We start from the raw sequence: 22,860 nt of genomic DNA on the forward strand, positions 1-22,860 counted from the left end.
CCAGGTGAGGGGGAAGTTGCAGCTGGGTGGCTCCTGCCCCAGTTTGTGGGGCTCCAGCTCTAGCTGTAGCTCTAGCTTCTGACTGCCTTCTGCCCACTTGGTCATCCAGCGCTATGAGCAGCCACCTGCGGGTGACCAAATGAGTGTGAGGCAGGCCCCCTGGGAAGCTGTGCACACTGGCTGGGACAGTGCCATTGGTGGGTGCAGGTGGGAGTGCAGAGTGGGCTGCTCCAGGTGGGAGTGGGTGAGGCTCAGCCTCATGTGTAGAGCACTTTGGGGGCAGCCACAGGCTAAATGGCGGGGGAGGGCGAATGCACCTGCACCACACTGCCTGGGTGAGATCTGCTGCACATGCTCCCTGTCCCCCTCCTTCTTTCCCTCCCACCCACCCCCCAACTGGCTCCTGGGACCCAGCATGCAGGCAGCCCCACCTTGCACCATCCCATCCTCACCCCCTACATACTCCCCCCATATACATAACGTAGAAGAGTAAAACTATTTTGAGCTGTTATGAAATCTCCTCTATATACACTGCTTAAACTGTCAATATGTAAAAAAAATATTTCTTGAAATCAAATTAAAATGTTATAGTAAGTGTTGGATTTTAGTATATAATTTGTTTTTTGTCTATAACTTGTTAAAATAATATCTTCTGAAAGATTTTATGTGTGCAGCCCTCTACATCTCACCAAAACTCATTAAGTGGCCCACCAGCCAAAATAATTGTCCACCCAATTTTTAACTCTAGCCTAGCAGGTCCCAAACTGTGGGTTGTGACTCCAAATGGGGTCACAACATAAGCAGATGGGGTTGCGAGGTTGGGGAGCTGTGGGCTGGAAGTGAGCTATTTGAGCACTCATGGTGCTCCGATCAGATCCCAGGGGACTGGAAAAGGGCTAAAATGGTCCCTATTTTCAAGAAGGGGAGGAGAGAGGAACCGGGAAACTGTAGGCCAGTTAGTTTCACCTCTATCCTTGGGAAAACTGGAAAAAATCATTAAGGATTACATTTGTGGGAGCCCAGCAGGGGAAATAATGCTGAAAGGAAATCAGCATGGATTCATTGCAGTTAGATCTTGCCTGACTATCCTTGTTTCTTTTTATGACCAGGTCACAAAACACTTAGACACAGTAGTTGAGGTAGATGTCATCTACCTAGACTTTAAGAAGGCATTCAATATGGTATCTCATTTTGTTCTCATAAATAAACTGACAGGCTGTGATGTAATGATTACACATCATGTGGGTGGGTCAGGTGGGTGGCACTCCCAGAGAGTGGTGGTGGACAGGTTGATGTCAACCTGGAAAGATGTGGGCAGTAGAGTCCTGCAAGGCCCAGTTCTTGGACCAGTACTAGTCAATGTCTTTATCAGTGACTTGGATGAGGGCGTGTAGAGTACCCTCTCCAAGTTTGCAGATGATACCAAGTTATGGGGTAAAGTTAACACAACAGAGGGTAGGAAATGGATCCAGGCAGATCTGAACAGGTTGGAAAAATGGGCAGAACAAAATAGGATGCAGTTCAACAAAGACAAGTGCAAAGTGCTGCACCTGGGCAAAAAGAACCATCAACACACTTGCAGGCTGGGGGGTGACCTTCTCAACAGCACAGTAGCGGAAAGAGATCTTGGAGTCATAGTTGACTCCAAAATGAACATGTGTCGTCAATGTGATGAAGTGATCAACAAGGCTGACCTCACTTTATCATGCATTAGCAGATGCATGATCAACACTGTCCAGGGAGGTGATGCTTCCCCTCTATGTGGCAGTGGTTAGGCTGAAGTTGGAGTATAGTGTCCAGTTTTGGGTACCACACTTCAAGAGAGATGAGGAGAATCTTGAGAGGGTTCAGAGGAGGGCCACTTGTATGGTCAAGGGCCTGCAGGCAAGGCCCTACAAAGAGAGACTGAGGGATCTAGATCTCTTCAGCCTTTGCAAGAGAAGGCTGAGAGGTGATCTTGTGGCTGCCTATAAATTCATTAGGGGTGGGCAGCAGGGAATAGGATATGCTGTTTACTAGGGCACCCCCTGGAGTTAACTAGGAACAGTGGCCACAAATTGATGGAGAGCAGATTTAGGTTGGACATTAGAAAGAACTTCTTCACAGTAAGGGTTGCCATAATCTGGAATGGACTTCCAAGGTCAAGGGGTGCACTGGTGCTGTCAGGGGGTACACATGCACCCCCGTGCACCCCCCCCTATGTGTCACCACTGTTGCTTCTGATCTCTGATTGGAGGCATGTGCAAGCTCTACTTTGATCTCAGGGGTCTAAATCACACAAGCTATCTGTTACATTTGACACTAATAGGCACTCATGGGAAACAGCTCATTCTTCTTCTGTCTTGCTAGTGGGAGTGTCAGGGAAATGAGAGAAAGTCTGTGCCATCACTTCCTGGGCTGTATCTTTCCCATGGATTAATGAAAGTTTCATTCCTAATGGCCACCAAGCCAGTACTTTTGACAAATGCAAAAATCAAGGAACAAAACACTTTAATAACACATTATGCTTTAGACAATATTTTCTTTGGTAACCAAAATAGGTTGAAGGTTGTTGGTATCATAGATCAATGGCTGTTGGTACTACATACTCATGAAGGGAACATTTTTTCTAACTGCTGTGCATGCAGACTTTGTCAGATATTGTTTTGGCATGATCTGGAAAACTGGCAAATGCAGTACATGTTCCTGAACATATGAAGGAACTTTTCCCTGTAGTACGTACTATTTGACCATAATAAGTATTTGCAGGATTTGGTCTTATAAGTTATTTTGGGCCCAGTCTATCAGAGCTTAAAATTCAACATGCAGGTAGTTGCTTGAAGTCAGTGAGACATCTAATATGCTTAAGATAAGTATGTATTTAAGTGCTTTGCTGAGCAATCTAATGTGTGGCTAGCTAGAAAGCTTAAGATTAAGTGCTTTGATAAAGTCAAGATTGACAATGTTTTTGGGAAGGGACTGTTATACAGTGCCTTCTATAATGGTGCCTGGACTTTGCTGAGTTCTCTAGGCATTGCCATGATATAATCATTTAATCATAATAAAAGTTGATATGCTGAAATGTTATTTCTCTCATTGTAGGAAGAACTCAAAAGGCTGCAGCATACCTTGGAACAAGTTAATGATGGCAAATATTTACTTGAAAGGTAAGGATGGAAAAGTTTGGAGTGATTTCCATATCACTGCACATGTGATAACAGGAAATTGCCTGGATATTGACAATAGATATATTTTTGGCTAGTACAACTGGGACTGTACAGTTTGATAGTGGCTAATTTGAATGTACATGCCACAGCTAGTACCTGGATTGACTGAATCCTGGGAGCTGGTATTTTGGATGTAATTTACAGAACGACAAATACAAAAACATATATGAGGAAGACGGTATAGTCTCATGCTTTAACAGATTCTTTAAGCAATGGTAAGTGCTTCAAAATGTACACTATGTTTTATTTTGATCTGTATTTTCTACTTTATGTGGAGTCATCCTTTTTTTCTTGTCCACGTTCCATTTTTTACTAAGTAATAGGTTGAAGATTTTCTTACACCTCTTCCATAAAAATTATTCTTATTTATCATTATGAGAGAATAACTTCTGAAAACTTCTGGTGTTCAAATGAAGTAAGGTCTCAAAATAATAGCAGGTTGGAGGACAAATCTTGGAAAATTTCTGACCAGAGTCTGTACACATGCATCTAGTTTCATGCAAACCTACATCCCATTAGATGACTTTACCTATCTTGTGAATATCTTCAGTTTTTTCTTTTTGTGTTTGCAGATGGTTTTATTAAAATGATCATGATATATAGCTTGCTTTTGTTGGCCATCTTTTTGCAAAGAGTCTCTTTTTCATGTTTCTGTCTGTCTTCTACCAACGTGATTAACTTGCCATTCAGTGTTTTCATTTTACACTTCAGCTTTTGAAAAGTTAGTCTCTGGGATGAAAATTAAATTAGCAGGAATGTGGATTATAATTGCTGTAGTGTTTTATTGGCAACAGGTCCTTTCCTGGGTGTGTCTGTCTGTTTTAGTAGCATCTAAAATGAAAAGGCCTTGTGTTGAAGTCCATATGGAGCTCATTGTAGGGTTGGGACTGATTTGAAATTCTAATTCTTGCTTTAGTTAATGTTTTAAGTGAGGTTGGAGACCAGGGCTTGCATCTACACCCTAGACAGAAACTTGTTTAAATAAGTAGCTCTATTACACACTTGTCACAATTTCTAAATTAATATAAAGTCAGAATTACTGTAAAAATGGTATGCTGAAATAGGTTAAAACAGATTATTTCTTTTTGTGTAGCCATCATCTTGCCATGGACGTAGAGAATAACATTGAAAAATACCATGACAACTTACAGCCTCTGGAAACAAAAGTGAAAATGTAAGTCATATAAAATGCTATATATTTAAACATGGGTGAGACCATGGAGTCAAATTTTTGTGGTGTTAGCTTTGGATTTTCAAGCAATTGAAAATTGACTGAAGGGTCCTAACTGTATGCTTACTTATTTTACTGAGGTCTGTCTTCAAACAAGTAGTTCCACTGAGTCATGGCTTTTACACTGTATTTGTTTCAGTTGCACCGATATTTGGGTTTTTTTCCTTCATAAAATTAAGAAAATATTTTAGAACCTGACCAATAAGTGTATTTTAAAAATGCTGACATTCTAGAAAAGTAAGGAAAACATGGGAATGGCAGAAGCCTTTTGGGTGTTTTTGTTTTGTTTTGTTTTTAAATACACTGTAGAAAAAATGGGTGGTTACCTTAATGTTGTGTCAAGTAACCTCAATGAACACCTTATGTGAATGTATGAGTTACTGTGCATTTACATAAAGAACTTTATTCATTATTACATTCTGTATTGGTTTTCTCTTTCTGTTAGCAAGGTACACCTAATGTGTTTTAGAGAATATTGAAATATTAATACATTAAAATATTAAAGGCTATGAAATTTCAGATTAAAATCTAATAGGTTTCTCTTAATGATACAAATATTGGTTAGATGGATCAATACATTTCCAAGTTTTTTCTGGAAGGTATGTATTTTTTAAACCTTATTCGCTATGATTTTAAAAAGGGGAAGTACATGTAAATGTGTTTTCTTGTTAAAAAAATAAAACGCATGAAAATGCATGAGTAATATGAATAAGATATAAATGTTTTATGTGAAGTTATGACTTTTAAATAATAACTTTTACAAAGGCATTTATTGAAATCTTCTTGAATAACATTCAGATTTGAAAGTATTTGAATCATTTTACGAGTGCTGGAGTTTCTAAACTCCAAATCAATTATATTTATCTCTCTAATGCCAAAGCATTTAGAAACTAGGGGTGCCAAAATGGGCAGTATGTTTTGGCCCTGACCTAGGACTCAAATTCCCACTGACTTGGCAAACAGGACTGAAAGGTGCTTCCTGGGCCATCAGTTCCAGTCCCTTTTATTTGCAGGTAGCCATTTACCCAAGGAATTTGCAAAATTCCGATTTGAAATCCTCACATACAACTACAAGGAACAATACCTGAATATTATGTATATATAACAGGGCGCAGGTAAAAGCAGAAGAGACAAAAAAAACTGCCAGTGTATTGTTGCTGCAATACCATCACAATTACATGGAATTAATTGATTAATTAATGCTCAGAAGACTCTAGGAAAAGGATAATTCCCTGTGATACTGCCCATCCTGCCTGCCCAAACCCCCCACCATGCTTTTTACCAATCTGACCTAGAAGAAAAACTCCATCCTGACTCCAAATTTGTCTATCAATATGACCCTGAGTAGAAGGGCAGGAACTTTTAGTCAAGATCTCTGGGCTGTCTAGCTACTGGTGGAAGCACCTCATTGCACCTCAGCCAGAGTCCCTAAGCTTCAGGAAAGGCAAAATAGAAACCCAGAAGCCAGTACTGTTAATGGCGGGGAAGGGGAAATGTTACTTTCTGGCTCTTACTGGTGGTAACCAGACACCTATCACACTTGACTTCACTGGGCATTGGGTCAAGAGTTAATCCCCTGGTTAGTAGGGCTGTGCAAAGCTTTGGTCCCTAATTTGATTGGGCAGAGATTCGACTCGATTCAGTGGCCGAATCTCTGAATCTGAAATGAATTGGAAGACCCTTTAATTTCTCCAAATCTAATCAGAACCCTCTGAATGAATTCGGAAAGATTCAGAGATTTGGACATAGACACAACTTTAAATGTTTTTTCTACATACCTCTAGGTAGCAGGTGGCTCACGAATGCTATGATGCTGGGGTGCATGGAGTGTCCCACAGAAGGCCGGGGAGGCTCCCCAGCGTGCTCAGCAGCAGACCTGGAAGTGGACCAGAAGCATTTCTGATTCTGATTCTGGGTCTGCCGGGAAGCTCACTGGGTGCCCCTCACCCCACACCTCCCTGCCCAGTGACTGGTGCCTCCTGGGTCGGGGGGGGGCACCCAGGGTCCCCCCATGAACAATTGCCAAGCTGAGGGGCATGGGGGGGGCACCCCAGCGCACTCCCCAGTGGACCTGGAAGTGGACTGGAAATACTTCAGGTCCACTTCTGGGTTTGCAGCCAAGCACATGGAGGGCCCCCTGTACTCCTGTGGGATGCTCCATGTACCCTAGCATCTCAACACTCACAAGCTGCACCTGGTACCTTGAGGTATGTAGGATAAACATTTAAAGCTGTGCCTGTGTCCGAATCTCTGATTCTCTGAATCAGCATCAAATCTTCAGATTCGGATTCAGCCAAATTGAATTGGGGACAGTGATCCAAGTCAACGAATCAAATCACTGTCCCTGATTTGGCCAAATCCAAATGAATAGGGCCCACTTTGCATACCCCTACCGGTAGTGGATGTTTCATGTTGTTTTAGGGCCATTATCCCCACTTCTGATTATACCCAAAAAATGAATCCAAGAAGCTATCACCTACATATAAGAGCTATTATTCCTTCCATGAACAAAGAATTGGCAAGGCCAGGTGCCACAACAATATTGTAACCAATGCTGTCATGTCTGAGCAGTTTATCTCCCTACTCTCCTATTCCAGACACCCCTTAATATAGCACCTCAGCAACTCTGGACAAATCAGGTCCCACCTCCCTGTCAAACTAGCAATAACAGACCTGCACGTATGCATCTTTTTCCCAGAGCCTCTCAATAGTCTTCCATCTTCCTACTTGATTTAGCTTCATATATGCCAAGTTTTTGTGCTGCACTGTCTGTCCTCATCACTGCCTGGGAAAGATTGTGTTGAACATAAACTGACATTTGAGGTATATCATTTATTTTAAAATATACAAAATAGTTTTTTAATGGTTTTCATAAATGTCATATGTGGGGCTGCATAAATCTTGGTAGCTGTGACTGGTTGGGTAGTGATACGGTGTCCAGTTTTCATCTTGCATTTTCTTAGATTGTGACTTCTAACTACAAGTGTTTGACAAAGAAAAGTGCAGAACATGGAAGTTGCTATAAAGTAGGAGGCTAGGTCCTAAAGACACAGTGCTGCAACTGTCTATTCAAGTGCATTAGCCCTGGGATTAGGGGCCATGACTTCTAGAAATCTGAAGCATATTTTAGAAGAGAATTTAAAAAAACCCAGGAAATCTCACATACATTCTCTTCTGTGATGCTACAATGGAGAAAAAACGTTATGACCAAGTGGGTTCTGGAAATACTTTCCTTGCTTGTCAGTCACTTCCAGGCATTTACTGCACTGTATCAAGTCCTTGAAATACAATATACCAATAGCTGCTGCTTGTAGTTTTTAGCCCTACAGTTATAACATGTTTTTTCCCAATTGGGTCTGAATTTGGAGGAAAAAGTTACATGACTTGTGAAGAAAGGTAAATTAAGGAAATGCTCCCAGGGAAAAGTAAATAAAGGACTGTGAGCCTTTGTTCTATGATCTAATGCACAGTTCTATGATGAGTGCTTTTTTGCTTTTAGTATCTGAAAAATATCATACAAGGGACATTTAGAGTAATGCACACAGGGTGCTCCTTCCTATACAGTTTACTCTGGGAATGAGGAGTCAGATTAAAGTATCTGAAACAGGAGGCATACCAGCCCTAGCTTTAATCTAGCTAGCACATGTAATAACTGTAATGAAGATGTAATGCAGGGGTGGGCAATTATTTTGGGTGGAGGGCTGCTTACTGAGTTTTGGCAAGCTGCTGAGGGCTGCAAGTGTAGCTCTGCCCCTTGACAGGTGCCCTACCCCCTGGTTACCAACTTGGGACCAGAAGTCCCACCCCCTAACCCCTGACCTTTACCCTTGTAAGTCCCTCCCCTTGCCCACCCAGAAGTACTCCTTTCAGCAAGAGTTTGCCATCTCAGAACCAGAAAAATACTAAATTATATTCTAAAAATCAAACATCTAGTACAACATTCATTAATGTGATTTCAAAATATTTTTGTCCTGATTTACATGTTTGTGTAGTGTACATAGAGGTGATAGCTTAAAATGAAGTCTTACTCTTGTGTATTGTTGGGGGGGGTATAGGTTCGTGGTGTGGCTATGTGGGGGAAGGTGTGGGTTTGTGTGGGGTAGATAGGCATGGGGGTGGTGTGTGTATGTAGGGTGGGGGAGCATGTGGGTGTGTGGGGTTTGGGTAGATATGGGGTTTGTGGGGCACTGTAAGCATGTGAGGGAGGGTGGTTGGGGAGGATTGTGACAGGTGTGGAGAGGGAGGATTTGCCCACAGCCTCCCCGTGGCAGGCAGAGCTCCCACAGTGTTCCTCCAAGACTGGGCTCCATGATCCTGCTGCTCCTGCCCCTGGGGCACCAGTGTAGCCCTGTGCTGCTGCTTGCTGCCACTTTCTGCCCCCCATCTGCCACTACTGACCTTCTGCTACTTCCCTTTCCCCCCCAGCTCGCCTCTCCAGCACCATGTCCCAGTTGCACAGTGGAGACTACAGGATGCAGCAGGAGCTAGACCAGGCCAGCTGGCACCTCACAGAGCCAGCTGAGAATCTCAGGGGCCAGACCAGTTCCTGCTGTGTCCTGTGGCCCAGCGCTGTAGCCAGGTACCATGTGGTGCTGGAGCAAATGGTGGGGGTGTGGAAGGGAGCATTGGCAGCAGTGGGAAAATGGCTGCAGCAGGTGCTGGTGAGTGGGAGCAAGTGGGCATGCAGAGGGCAGTAACAGCTGGGTGGGAGAGTGGGGCCCGTGTGGTACACTGGGGCCAGTGCTGGCAGGGCCCAGAGTGGGGTGGCAGGAGCACGGGGCACAGGCTAGCAGGCCTCTATGGAGCCAGGCCAGGCTGCACCAGCAGGGAGAGGGAGAGCCGGCCAGGTTCCAGAGCCCCTGCCAGCCGAGGCCTCACACTTCTGCTGCCCCACTCTGGGCCCCACTGGCCCTGGCCCCGGGACACTGCATGGGCCCTGCCCTGCTGCCCAGCTGTCACTGATCTCCATGTTCCTGCTCATTGCCCCTTCCCCCCCAGCCTGCTGCCGCTTTCAGTGCTTCCCTGCCCGCGGCTTCTGCTGCTCCTCTCCACCCCACGCTGGTCACTTTGGCACCATGTGGTTCTCAGCTGTAGGCTGAGACTGCAGCAGCTGGCTCAGCCCAACCTTGAGGACTGGGGCGATTGCCCACGGTCCTCTCCTGCCTCCCCCACCTTCTTATCTGTATTTCTCTTCAGCACATGGGGGCAGAAACAGCTCCACAGTCCCAGGCAAGAATCCTCTGCTCAGCATGTGGATTCTGGCTGGAGGGGAGGGTGGGGCCAGGGCCTTGCTTCTGCGGCTGCTTGGTCCTACTGCCCTGGCTGCTGTCAGATTGACAGGCAGCCAGGGGCAGATAAATACTAATTTTCTAAATTCTTTAGGGGCCCCATGGACCAGATAAAATGGCCGGCCTGCAGGCTGTATTTTGCTCGCCCCAATGTAATGACTAGAATTTTAGCAAGCACTAGCAGTTGAGTCAACCTAGAAGGCTTCTGCAACCCATAGTGCTACTCATGCTACTATGCCTTCAGTAAAACTGTTACCCAGGCTAGCTAGAATAAAAGCTAGTACTGGTGTGATACTCACACTATAATCCTACTTTCATACTGATCTGTAAGGGTGAAGTTACACATTACACTTTGACAGTACTGAATCTGTGGACTGTTCGCCTGTGTTAAAGTTAGAACGTGCTGTGTGTAGTTACATGTCAAGGGTTAATACCATTTCTTGCCTGCACAGCTCTGACTTGCCACTAGAGGGCTGGTGACCAGGGGCTTGGGTAGGAACCAGGATACTTGGACTCTGGGGAGGGAGGCTGGAGGCTGTGCATCTTGGGATGGTGGAGGACTGTAAATTGCTCATTTTATCTTCATAAAGCAGACTGGAGATACCTTAACACAAGGTAGGTATCACAACCCAGAGTTAACCCTCACCTGAAGCGACCTAACTTTGAGATGCTCACAGGGCACTTAGCAGTAGTTAACAAGCTTTAATTGGTAGACCCTCGTTCATATGGACTAAGTCTGATTTGTATGTTCACCTTAAATCTCCAGGAGAGGGCTCTGATTAATATGCAACAGGTAAGGTAGATTTGCATTTTATAGACTAACTAAATCAGAGATGTATAACATAAGCTTTTCTAAGCAAATGCTGTGAAGGGACTGCAGGAAGCAGAGCTGTTAAATAGAAAGCAGTGACTGGAATACAAAGGGGGGAGAAGGGGGAAGAAAAAGGGGAGGGTGCACTGTTGAGAGACAAGGTGGGCAGGAGAGAGAGAGAAAAGCAGTTAACCCATTGAGGGACATAGGGTTTATAAAAAACTAATCCAGGTAATGGAATAAGAATTGATAGTCCTTTTAAAACCATACTTAAAGCAATCCAGGCTGTGAGTGATTTCTTGTTCTGCTATTCCCTACGAAGTTTATTTTTAAAGTTTTGTTGTCTATGAACTGCTGCTCTGAATTATTGTCTGCCCCATTCCCTTAATTCCTATATCCTTTTTCTGTGAGTCTATGAAGCAATTGGTAGAGAGGAAATATTTAAGGCTTAAATGTACTAAGGCTTAATCTGGGTGAATATTTTTCCTGTTGAAATTCGGTCAAATAGCAAAAAAAAGAAAAAAAAGATTTGATTTAAGTTCCAGCATACAAGTAGCCCCATTGTCTTCAATGGAACTCTTACATACTCCAAGTTTAGCATGTGTTTCAGTGCTTTGTTAGATTTGGGGGCTCAGTTCATTTCAGAGTTCAAAGTAAAAAACATGTGAAAGGAAGAAAACAGGTAACAAGAGAGATTAAGAACTGGTATTAGATTGCCAAAGATTATTAACAATCTTTATTTGCTTACTTTTTATAGTGTGGTTTTTTTCCTGTTTTTTCCCCCTTCACAGTCACCTGTTGGGTGTGGAATAAAGAAGAAATAGGCCTAGTGCTTTTGTTCAAAATTGCAACCAAGTTTTCTTGTGCTTTGTCGGCACTAACACGTGGGAGCTTCTCCAGACATTTCAAAGGAAGTGTGGTCAGAAAGAAAGTAGCACTGTTTCTGCTGCTTCTAAAATAAATATTTCCTAGAGAAAGTTTTTATCATATTTGCCCCCTAATCAGCACAGTTTCTTGGAGACAATGATTTGTTAGTAACATAATGTCTGTATCTAAGAAATATTTATACCCGGTTCTCTATATGCCATGTGATTCTGTGGCCAGATTTAGTGTCACAGAATTGTATTCAAGCTCTTTGTGTTCAATAGGTTTGGGAGTTCTGGCAGGTCATAACCTCAGCAGGGGTCAGCAGTGTAGTGCTGTTGCAAACAAAGCAGATGCCGTTTTGGGCTGCATTAGGAAAATATTACAATACATGGGAAGTGATAGTACCACTCTAATCCATGTCTCATTTGACATATTATGCCCAGTTCTGAGCACTGTATTTTAGAAAGGAAGTGGACAAACTGGAGGGAACATAGAGGTGATCAACAAAGATGATTAAAGGGGTTGGAATGTAGGCTGTATGAAGCAAGATTGATAGAACTAGGTGTGTTTACTCTTGAGAAAGGGAGACTGAAGGAGCACACAATAGCAGTTATCAGTTATTTGAAAGTCTACCATAAAGAAGAGAGAGAACAACTGTCCTACCTTGTCACAGGGTGCCAGAATAGACTAATTAGCTCTGCAGTAAAGCATCACAATCTACCCATGTGCCAGTATTAGGTCACAGTCAACTAATAAACTCCACTGTAAGATAATACTGTTGGGACAGAAGCCTAGGGCTGACCCCCATACTCCCTGCCAGCCTAGGCATGCTCCACCTTGGCTCAAATTGTTGTTGTCCCAGGCACATGTGTAGAGACTGTGGCCAGAAGCAGTTTATTTTGGCTTCAACTGCTCCGGAGTGTATTGCTTCACATTAATTTCATGTGTAGATGCACCCCCAGAGGGTAGGATATGAGACATTGAGTTTTAAGTTGTAACAAAGCCGCTTTTCTAAGCGAAATAAGTTAACCTTTCTTGTCTTGTATCATAAGATAGGCTCTTCATTCCCCCAGTCATCCTAGTTTCTTTCTTTCTGTAAATATAGATTATAGTCTTGTATTTTACAAACATAGGTGACCACAACTATGCACATTATTCTAAATGGGAATAGTGCCTTATACAGTGATACCAGTATTTTCTTGTGCTGTATAGACTGTATTTAAGTACTGTTGTGTATATTGTATACACCCTACAATCTAGAATTGCAATAACCTTTTTCACGGCCAGATCACCCTGATGGCTCATGGTGACCTTATGATCAACCAGTTCACTCAGGTCTCTCTCTCCTTCTGCTTCCAGTTTATGAATCCTTATTTTTAGAGCATGAGAATGACTGTGTTGGGTCAGAGCAAGGGTCCATCTATCCCAGGATTCTGTATCTCAGGAGTGGGCAAAATGGTGAATCCAGCTGGTGACCAGACTCCATTTCCCAGCAGCCCCGGCCCACATCACTGCGACCAGTTTCCATGCAGACCCCAGCAGTGGTGGGGCCTTGACAGTGCAGGGCCAGGGTTTCCATGGAGACTGACCCCAGCAGCACTGGCAGGGCACACGGTTGGGTGGGGAGCTGCTCCAGGGCCAGGGCTGAGATCTTGCAGTGGTGACAGTGTGGTCCGGAGATGGCAAAGAACCACAATCTGCTGCTTGCCTGCCCCTGCCTAGGGTAGGTCTCAATGGAAACCCTGGCCCCAAGTTGCCACAACCCCACTGCTGCTGTGGTCTCCATGGAACCTGGCTGCAGCAACGTGGGCAGGGGTTGCTGGGAAATGTAGTTGGCTGTGGGCCCGATCTGGCCCATGGGCCAGACTTTGTCCACCCCTGCTGTATCTGATAGTAACAAGTGAAGGATGCTTTAGAGGAAGAGTAATACAAATAGTCCAGATGTAGAGTCATCTAACATGTGAGAGTCTCTCAGATGCTCACAGTAGGTTATGTCCTAGCTATTACGATTAATAGTCACAGACAGACCTGTTCTCTGAGAAGGAATTAGGCATCTTTACAAATCCGACTACACTGTTGGCTCCACAATATCCTGTGGCAATTAGTTCCACATATTATTTAGGCATTGTGTAAAAATTTATGTTATTTGTCCCTAAAAACATAACTTTGTGCTCCCAAAGTTATTAAATTTCCACCGTTTCTAGTGCTCTGCTCTGCCAGGTTGTTTAATATTTCCTATATAATACTTTGGTCCTGCTCCATATTGACAGTTTATCTCCTATTTGTGTCATTTTCAAATTTCATAATCATGCATCTAGTCCCTTCACCAAGGTTGATAATGAAAACATTAAGCAGAGGCAAGCCCAGAGGAACACTGCTGTAGGAACAGGCAGAAGGAGGAGGAAGAATGGACCTGAGTAGTTGAAGACACACCTTTCCTCCAAATAGGACATCAGATTTGGTCATCCTCCTGTTAATATGGAAGAGGACTGTTAAAAGGAACAAGCCTCTAAAGTGTTAATCCCAAAATTCATCTCTTCAGTGTGTATTTTCCTAGGTGGCAAAGGACTGAATGCCTGTATACTCTGTAACCAAAACTCTGAGGCATCAACCTTGAAAAGTCTTTACTGTATTTACTTGTCAATAAAATGATCAAAGTTAAGATCAAACATATGGCTCATAGGTTGGATACAGCCTGCGGAGGTGGATCATCTGAGCCACTATCTTTTCCCAGGGCTGAAATGAAGGAGCAGAGGGGCAAGAGTCACCTGCTCATAGGGTTCACATTCCTTCATCAGCCTCATCCTGCTGTTGGGGGAGGTGTTGACATGACATCATCTGTATCAGCCACTAAATATTCTGTTCCTTATAGCTGGTGGCCATGGGACTTGGTGGCACTTGGTGATAGGGGTAAACAGTGGTAGCTACATTTGGGACTGTGCCAGTACCTCCCTTCACAGCAGTGTGAGGCTATGACAGGATGCAAATCCACATTAATCACCTGGTTGCTGGCTACTTCAAAACCTCTCTGCAGCAGCAGCTTTGGCTGCAGTGTCAGGGCTTTTTGTGTAGCTACCAGAGTCCACCAAGGCCAGAATGGGTGTGGCCTGCAAGCACCTGCAAAGCAGAGAAAATGGTGACTGGACCAATTTGCGTTTGACACAGCTGACTTAAAATAATGACACAGAAATTGGGAGCCTTATAATCAAATTTACTGGTGTGAATCACAGATTGTACCTTATCTGTGGCCAACTAATTCATGGTAAAGTCCGTGCAGTTTTAGGCACATTTTTAATAAATAATGTACATATTTCACCAATCTACCATTCTGTTGCCGCCTCTGAAAATGCATAGTTGATACTATGCTGCCATCTAGTGATGAGAAGATTACCAGAAATGAAATTAAGAGAATGCAATCAGTATATTTGCTTTCCAAAGTGATATTTTGTTTGTACAGTTGTAAGTTATTTCAAAAACTATTTTTATATTGTGTTTCTTTATATTTGTATAGCTCAGGGGCACCCAACTTCTGGCCTGCAGGGCTCTCCACGGGGTAGCGGGGGAGTGGCGGCAGTCAATATTGCCTTCTTCCCCCACTGCCAAATTCCCCAAACCCTGTGTGGCAGGTTGGGGCCAGGCCTCCTGCCCCACTCCCTACAACTGGATCAGGACTGGGCAATGCCCCTTTGTCCCCCATACTGCCCCATGGCTGAATCGGAGCTGGGTCATGCTCCCTTCCCCCCTGTAGGGCTGGGTTTGGGTTGGGTGAAGGCCCCTTTCTCTCTTCCCCCACTTTCCCCATGGGGCCGTGTCAAACCTTCTTTCCTGCTGTGGGGCTGGGCTGCCCCCACTACCACTCCACACAGCCAAATGGAGTACTGCTGTGATCACCCTGAAAGCTTGATCAGGAACACTGGACAGTTCTGGCCTGCAGAAAGCCTGTACACTCCCCATCTGACCCACTGGCCAAAAAGGTTGAGCACTACTAGAATAGTTCATAAAATAACGGAGCATGTATTAAGTTAAGGTTCTAAGTATTCTGTATAAAACACCCATTTCTTTATTATACTGGGCTTAATATAGGGCTTTAGAAAGTTACTCCAAGTTTAAAGTTTGGAACGAAAGCACTAAGTATAACGGAAGAAAGAGAAGTCTGCCAGTGTGGGGCTACTTTTCTAAAGATAAATTAAGCTTTGACTTCTGACTTTAGTTTTCACTTGTTTGCATTATATCCTTGATAGTGTTTTAAACTGCTTTTGAGACTGTCATATGAAGTTACAGTGAGTCTGTATCTTTGATAGAGGGGATGTTGCTGCGCAGAAAATATTTCTCATTCCAATCATGCAAATGGTTTAGCTGAACTGGGACTTCAAATTAAGATGAGGTTGCAGTCACAGTTCATCTTCACATAGGTCATTATTTTCCCCTTCTGCACAGAAAGCCAAAGGAAAATACTTCTTAAGAGAGTCAAAGGAGCATAGTATATTTCAGACAGGTCTCAGCATTGCTTTCTCTTCAGAAAAAGGTGGCATAGACCTGGCTGTGTGACAGTGAAAATGTTCCTATGCTAGGAGGATCTTTGCCTGCTTATCTAATGCAGGTTTAAGTCCCCTTTGCCCTGCTACATCAGAATAGAGGGAATTTAGCACAGATCAGGACTTGGCCTCTGACTTTTTTTTAACAAAGTTAAAAATGAGCTTCTGAAGTCCATGGTTTCTCTGGGAAGGTATCTGTTTCTGACAACCTACCTGGGTTGATTTAATTTAATAACTTCTGAAACAAAAAATCTGGATTCTGAAACAAAAATAGTTTCCAGTTGTATTTTTAAAATGCATATATTTCCCCTCTATCAAATATGTCTATCAGAACTGAGTGACTATGGATTATTTTTTTACAGTGGCAGTTCACTGGAGAGCTCTTTGATCCAACCATACTGGAACATGCTCTTGTTTACTTACTAATAGACATTTCCCTGAATCTGTCCTTTGGTATAGAGAGGGAAAAGGGAATAGATAGGGCTGTGCAAAGCTTCAGTCCCTGATTCAATTCAGTGGAGATTTGGCCTGATTCAGTTACCAAATTTGCAAATCCAAATTGGAGAGATTCGTAAAGATTCGGATATAGACATGGCTTTAAATGTTTTTTTCTACATATCTCAAGGTAGCAGGCGGCTCATGAATAGTGCAATTCTGGGGCAGATGCAGCATCCCACAGGAGCATGGGGGACTCCCCAGTGCACTCAGGAGCAGACCCAGAAGTGGACCAGAAGCCCTGCGCCTCAGTGGCTTGGCATCTGGTGCTTCCTGGGTCTAGGGAGGCCCCCCACATGCTCCCCAGCAGACCCAGAAGTGGACTGGAAGTACTTCTGTGGGGTGCTCCATTTGCCCCAGCATTGCAGCATTTACAAACTGTGCCTGGTACCTTGAGGTATGTAAAAAACAAACAAACAAAACCAACCAAACAAACAAAAAAACAAAAACATTTAAAGCTGTGTCTATGGCCGAATCACCGATTCTCCTAATCGGCATCAAATCTTCAGATTTGGATTCTGCCAAATCAAATTGGGAGCAATGATCCGAATCAATGAATCAAATCACTGTCCCCAATTTAGGCGAAATCCGAATCGAATATGGCCTGTTTCGCACACCCCTAGGAATAGAAGTGGGAAGAGAATTATCAATGGCAGTCCTATGTGAGAATACCTGAATTCATGTGTGAAAAAGTCTGCATATGAATATGCATATCTTCTAGTCAAGACTGAAAAGTTCCCTTCTGTTTAGAGTTTCAGTTATCCATCAAGAACAGAAACAATAGTTAGCCAATTACATACTACAGATAACAAATAGTCAATTACCTACTCATAGTGGATCATTTAAGAACTATCGATGGCAGTCATGTGTGTGGTGAAAACAGTCAATAAATGAATATGTCAGCTTGGACTAAATACATTTTGGGTAACCCAGTCCCCCTGAGGTAAGGGTTTCCTGTAGTTTTTTTGGATTTTGCTGAAAGTCAGTTGCTTATATATATTCACCTGTTTTTCCAATTCAGCATTCAGAGGGCATGGCGTGAATACCTACAGCGCCAGGATATGTTACACCAAGACCCCCTGGAGAAGCGTAGTCCATCACCACCTTCCTTGTCTTCTGACAAGATGAGCAGTTCCATCAGCATGAACACTTTTTCCAATGGCAGCACTCCTGTAAGTACTGCTTCTCTCTTACGTTAACTCTTTCTGCCAAATTCAGAGCAGGAAGTAGTATAAATGAACTATTCAAGTCAGTCAGGAGAAATTTAGCTAGTGGCTAATTATACTGCTAGTTCTTCAAGAACTGAATTTCAGGCATTCTCAAATGTACTTTAAAGCAAGTATGTTTCTTATAAAGCCCTCTGGGATTTCAGCTGCACAGCCGACATTTCTTAGGATCATACAGATCTTAGCAAGAACAGGTCATAAGCATTTCAGGCGAGAACAGCAGCCTCTACAAGACAAAATATTTCCACTGGTATTTTCTTCTCCTAGAGAAAGTTTGGGTCCTTGGTTAAGCAGTCCTTGGTTTGCTTTGTTAGATGCTGTACAAGAAGATGGGAGAACTTGGTACTGATCCGCAAAATAAGTGACTTGTACCTTCTCTGAAAAGGAGACTCACTTTAAGCCAGTTTAGTGATTGTAAATTATGTTTGATTTTGGAAAGAATATCTGTGCCCTCTGAGAAGAGAGAAATTGGAATAAAAAGTTGTCTAGTGGCATGAGATTTTAATCATTTTAGTAAATCTACAATCCATATGCAAAATCTAGAGTTTGAAAACATGGGGATTAGAAGCAATCTCTAGAGCTCTTTGAGACCAAAAATTAATTAAATTGATATATTAATATTTAAATATTATTCTCATTCTCTGACAAAATAAATTGATTTTGAGCAAACTGTTACAGAGCTGAACTATGTTGCAGGTTGTTCAAATAAAGCAAAAGACATTCTTGTTCTTGGCTGTTTTTTTCATGCCGCCTACAAAGTGGAATGCCACAGACCCTACTGCAATGTCATATGTTGGTCAAGTACATCGAAGTTACCAAATACTGTCCTTGTGAACTGACTCACAATGTGAATAGCTCTCTAGAAATTTGGGAAAGCAGTTGATAAATCAGTTCTACAGTAAAAAATATTATTCAGTGACTATGGTCACCATCTTTGGCAAAACTGGAAATTAGTTAACAGTTAGAGCTCTAAGCCTAGAAATCAAATATGAGTGTTTTGTGTAAGACCTGCTACTTTTGCATAGATACAACAAAATATCAGTTAATCTCACACTTCTTCTATAGAGGAAAATCTGGCCCTTTTCAGTCCATCCAACTAAATTTCCCAGATAGGCATAAGTTAAATTAGCAGTTTTCTTATAGACATTGTCTTCTGTGATGGTTTCTTAGGTTACATTAGACTTGACAGCATTCAATAAAATATTACTGAGGAAGAATGTGTACTGGTTTATTTTTGCATGTCTTTTGTTCATAGCTGGAGGCTAGTTTCTTAATATTAGAAACTATAGTAGATTATTGGGCTATGAAAGTAATGTCTGTTAAATAGGACAAGATCCTCCTGCTAGCAGAATACATTTAGGATTTGTTTGTGTGTGACACTGGAGTTTGATTGGATATTGTTTATAGATTTTTATACTGGTTTCTTTATCATGGTTTACCATATGCTTAAGCACCACAAGAGGTCTCTCTTGAATGGTTTTGATAGTTCTGTAATTTTATATTTTTCACCAAGTGTAATTTAAATTGGGAAATTATATTCTCAAACTGTTTTCAGTTCTTTAAAGTCATGAACATGTTTACAGTTTTGTGTGAAAAGTTTGTCTCAATTTTGTTTGTTTGTAAGAATATCTTACTTCTGTGATTTCAGACCTCAGTATTCTTGCCAAAGTTTGTTTAAAGAAAAATAAAGACATCTTCTTTAACTCTGATGTTTCTTCAACCCCCACCCCCCCCAAAAAGAAAAAAAGAAATCCTTCTGAAGGTGAAGAAATATCTGCCTGTTTTACATACTTTGCATACCTCTTGAGCTCCTTACAGATGAAGGCTGTAGAATTTCTACACAACCAACTTGTAGAAGGTGTTGTTTGGTTTTGTAATGGGGTGCTGCATCTTGGGGCACACACAGGCACTCTGATGTGTCCAATAAGGTCTTTGGGGCACCCTTTAAACATTGAGGCTATAGTTGGAGATCATATGGTTGCTCCTAATCATGTTCCTACAGGAAAGAGTATCCAGGGCTTTGTCTCTTAAGCAGGGAAATGAAAGGAAACCTTTCAGACTAACTAAGCAAGAGGTCTGTGATGAAGGATACCTGCACGGAATAGGCTTGGGGGAGACTTACCTGAGCAGGGATGGGAATCTCTGCAGACAAGGGGTTCTTAAGACCCTTAGGAGGCAATGAGACTATTTAAATATTTGCTTCTAATTTAACTGAGCAAAGAAACTGGAGTATTCTTTGTGTCATTATTTCACTTTCCCCAGCAGGTAGACCAGCCCATTAACCTATAGTTTCTAGTGGTTAGTTGCATATTATTTGGACCTAGTCCTTCTCTTGATGCATTTGTTTGTTAATAAAGAATATCCAGATAATGTGTATATGTACATCATGAAAAAGCAAGAGAGTTTAGTTCTGTGCATTGGTCAGACACTTACTTAATGCAAGGTCTAAAGAATACTGGAAAAATAATATAAAGACAACCCCCCCCCCCCCCCCACACACACCTTTTTTGAGTGCAAAGTTCACTTGATTTCTGATTTACCTTGAAGTACTAATACTTTAAAAAAACTGTTTTAGTTATGAGTAGGATAAATCTTACATAAAATGGGGACAAGTAACTTTGAATTGTTGATAGTAGTAGAAAAACAGTAGGAGAACTGGAGCAACTGAGACTAAGGAATATTCAGATAGGTTTTCCCATCTGGTACAAAATAGATGAAAAAAGGAGTTTGGTGAGTTTTGTTCATATCAAAAAATCATATGTCATCTGCATGTTTGGCACACTTTCACTTCCAGAGACCCAGGTTGAAAACAGTGGAGTTGGAACCTACCAGGTCCTAATCTGGCTAAAACTCCTGAACCAAACCTTTTGAGATAGGGATGACCTAACTCAGGGCTGTCCAACTTCTGATTCCTGCCTCCACTGCCCACAAATCCAGGGGCAGGCACAGGAAACAGAAGCTGGAGGAGGGAGGGAGAGCCTGGAGCTGCAGCGGTGGCAGCAGGAGAGTGATGGAATGGAATGGCACCCAGACTGGGAACTCAGGGGGCCACAGGTTAATTTCTCAGGATGGCAGGGAGATGCTACCTGAAAAATGAGAAAGACAGAGAGAACATCCCTTGTACAAGGGGGGGAAAAGACATATTTTGCTGTAGATAAATGCTGTATCTGCACCAAATGCACAAATGAAAAAAAAAATTCTGGCAACTCTAGTGGTGGTGGTGGAATGGACCTTGGAAGATTCCACATGGCAAGTGAGCACCTGACATCTGAGCTGAGCTCCAGAGTGAACTGCAAAGGTGCAGGTCTTTATGTGCAGCAGTCTGAAGTTTGGCCAGTCATGGTTAAAACAGCAGGTCTTTGATGTACCTTCCAACCAGATCCATGAGAGATCTGAACCAAGTAGCACTTAAGTCTTTGGAAACCACAAACGGAAAAAGGCTGAAACCAGCCATGTGTTTAAGAGCATGTTTGTTGACTGTGGGCATTTCCTTTTTCTGTATGGCCTATTTCCCTTTAGTCAAATGGGTATTTCATTGTTGAAAATGAGACATAAGAGGGCACCAGCCAGGAACAAGTAAGTACAAAATATGGAAACTACAGTCTGCTGGAAAGGCTACATAATCAAAGGGAAACACAGGTCAAGATATGCCCAGGCTGTGGCAAATGCACTAATTGCATATTATACACCAGTGGTGGACAAAATCCCACCCACAGGCTAAATTCGGCTTGCCAGTTGATTGCGTCTGCCCCTGAGGTGCTCCAGCCCACACCTGCCCCATGCTGGCTGGTGGCCCTGGCTCCCCCCCAGCCAGTGCCCAGCTTCCTGGTAGGGCTACTCCTGTTGCTGCTGCAGTTGCCAAGGTACTGCTCAGTTCCCCCTGCCTCCACCAGCTCCTCTGGGCAGCAGTTAGTATGGGGAAGTGGCAGCGGTCATTCCCAGCCAGGCAAGGGGGAAGCTGCAGCTGAGTGGCTCCTGTCCCAGCATGCAGGATTCCAGTACCAGCTCCCTGCTGGCTTCCACCCACTTGGTTGCCTGGTACGATGAGCAGCCATCTGCAGGTGGTAGATGGGGCTTGGCCCCATGTGGAGTGCCATGGAGGTAGCTGTGGGCTAGATGTGGGGCAGGCAGGGGTGAGCAGCACCTGTATCTGCACTGCCTGGGTGAGCTCTGCTGCACATGTCCCCTGTCAAGTCCTCTTCCCTCCCCTCCCTCCACTCCTGGCAGCTCCTTGGACTTAGCATGCAGGCAGCCCCCCCACACACATGCACAGCCACCCCCCATTACCCCACACCCCCCTCACGCACCCTCCCCCAATATACAAAAGTACAACTTTATTTTGAGCTATTATGCAATTGCCTCTGTATACACTACGTAAAAAAACATAAATGAGGACAGAATTATTTTTTTGAAATAAAGTTAAAATGTTATAGTAGATGTTTGGTTTTTAATAAATGATTTATTTTTTTTTATCTATAACTTAAAATGATATCTTTTAAAAGATGCGTGGCCCTCAACAGATCACCCAAACTCATTAAGTGGCCCACCAGCCAAAATAATTGCTGACCCCGCCATACACAATGCCTATTGCAGTGGATACATCTAAAATGTATATTTGTTGAAAATGACTAGTGATAGTTTGAACTCAGAAGTGAGCTGCAGAAGTTCAGATATTTGAACTCTAAATTTATCACCTAGTGTATTTTCCTTTGGTCCCAGCCAAAGCCAGAAATACAGAAATGCAAAGCAATTTAAAAATAATTTTATGAATAAGTTATATAAATTTAGAGGGCATGACTGGATTAATTTTCTTCCAAAGCAGCTGCCTTAACCCTTATTAAGTGGGTTGTAATTTGCATCAGTCAGTCATATCAACTTTAATTTTTAGGTTTTTTATACTTTAAGATATTTGGGTTTCATGATCTGGGGATAGCTAGTAAAATTGAATTTACCCCTGGCTAGTGTGAAGTTTCTGACATGTCAGCAGCTGTTTGATTACCAATTCACTGAGCTAAAGTGATGTGAACCCTCCTTACCTCGCTGCAGACCGTACACTTTTTATAAGCATGTGCCTTCTAATAGCTGTGGCTTAGGCTAGTTGCCTTCAGCAAAGTCCGTTTCAGTCCAGAGGCTGCATGGCTCTGAATTGGAGTGACTCGACAAATCACAGTTTAAAATGCTTTATTCTACCCAGTGACTTT

General features: G+C 42.9%; 1 protein-coding gene across 1 annotated transcript in view; it reads left to right on the top strand.

Annotated features, from left to right (window-relative positions):
* SCHIP1 (schwannomin interacting protein 1) overlaps nucleotides 1-22,860 on the top strand; it is a 551,143-nt gene that overhangs the window by 86,183 nt on the left and 442,100 nt on the right. Inside the window, exons 2-4 of the mRNA XM_059731077.1 lie at nucleotides 3,082-3,146; nucleotides 4,300-4,380; nucleotides 17,455-17,605. Of these exons, the coding sequence (XP_059587060.1) occupies nucleotides 3,082-3,146; nucleotides 4,300-4,380; nucleotides 17,455-17,605 (297 nt within the window). The remainder of the gene's footprint in view (nucleotides 1-3,081; nucleotides 3,147-4,299; nucleotides 4,381-17,454; nucleotides 17,606-22,860) is intronic.

Source organism: Alligator mississippiensis, chromosome 7 (genome assembly GCF_030867095.1).
Source record: "Alligator mississippiensis isolate rAllMis1 chromosome 7, rAllMis1, whole genome shotgun sequence".
Lineage (NCBI taxonomy): Eukaryota > Metazoa > Chordata > Crocodylia > Alligatoridae > Alligator > Alligator mississippiensis.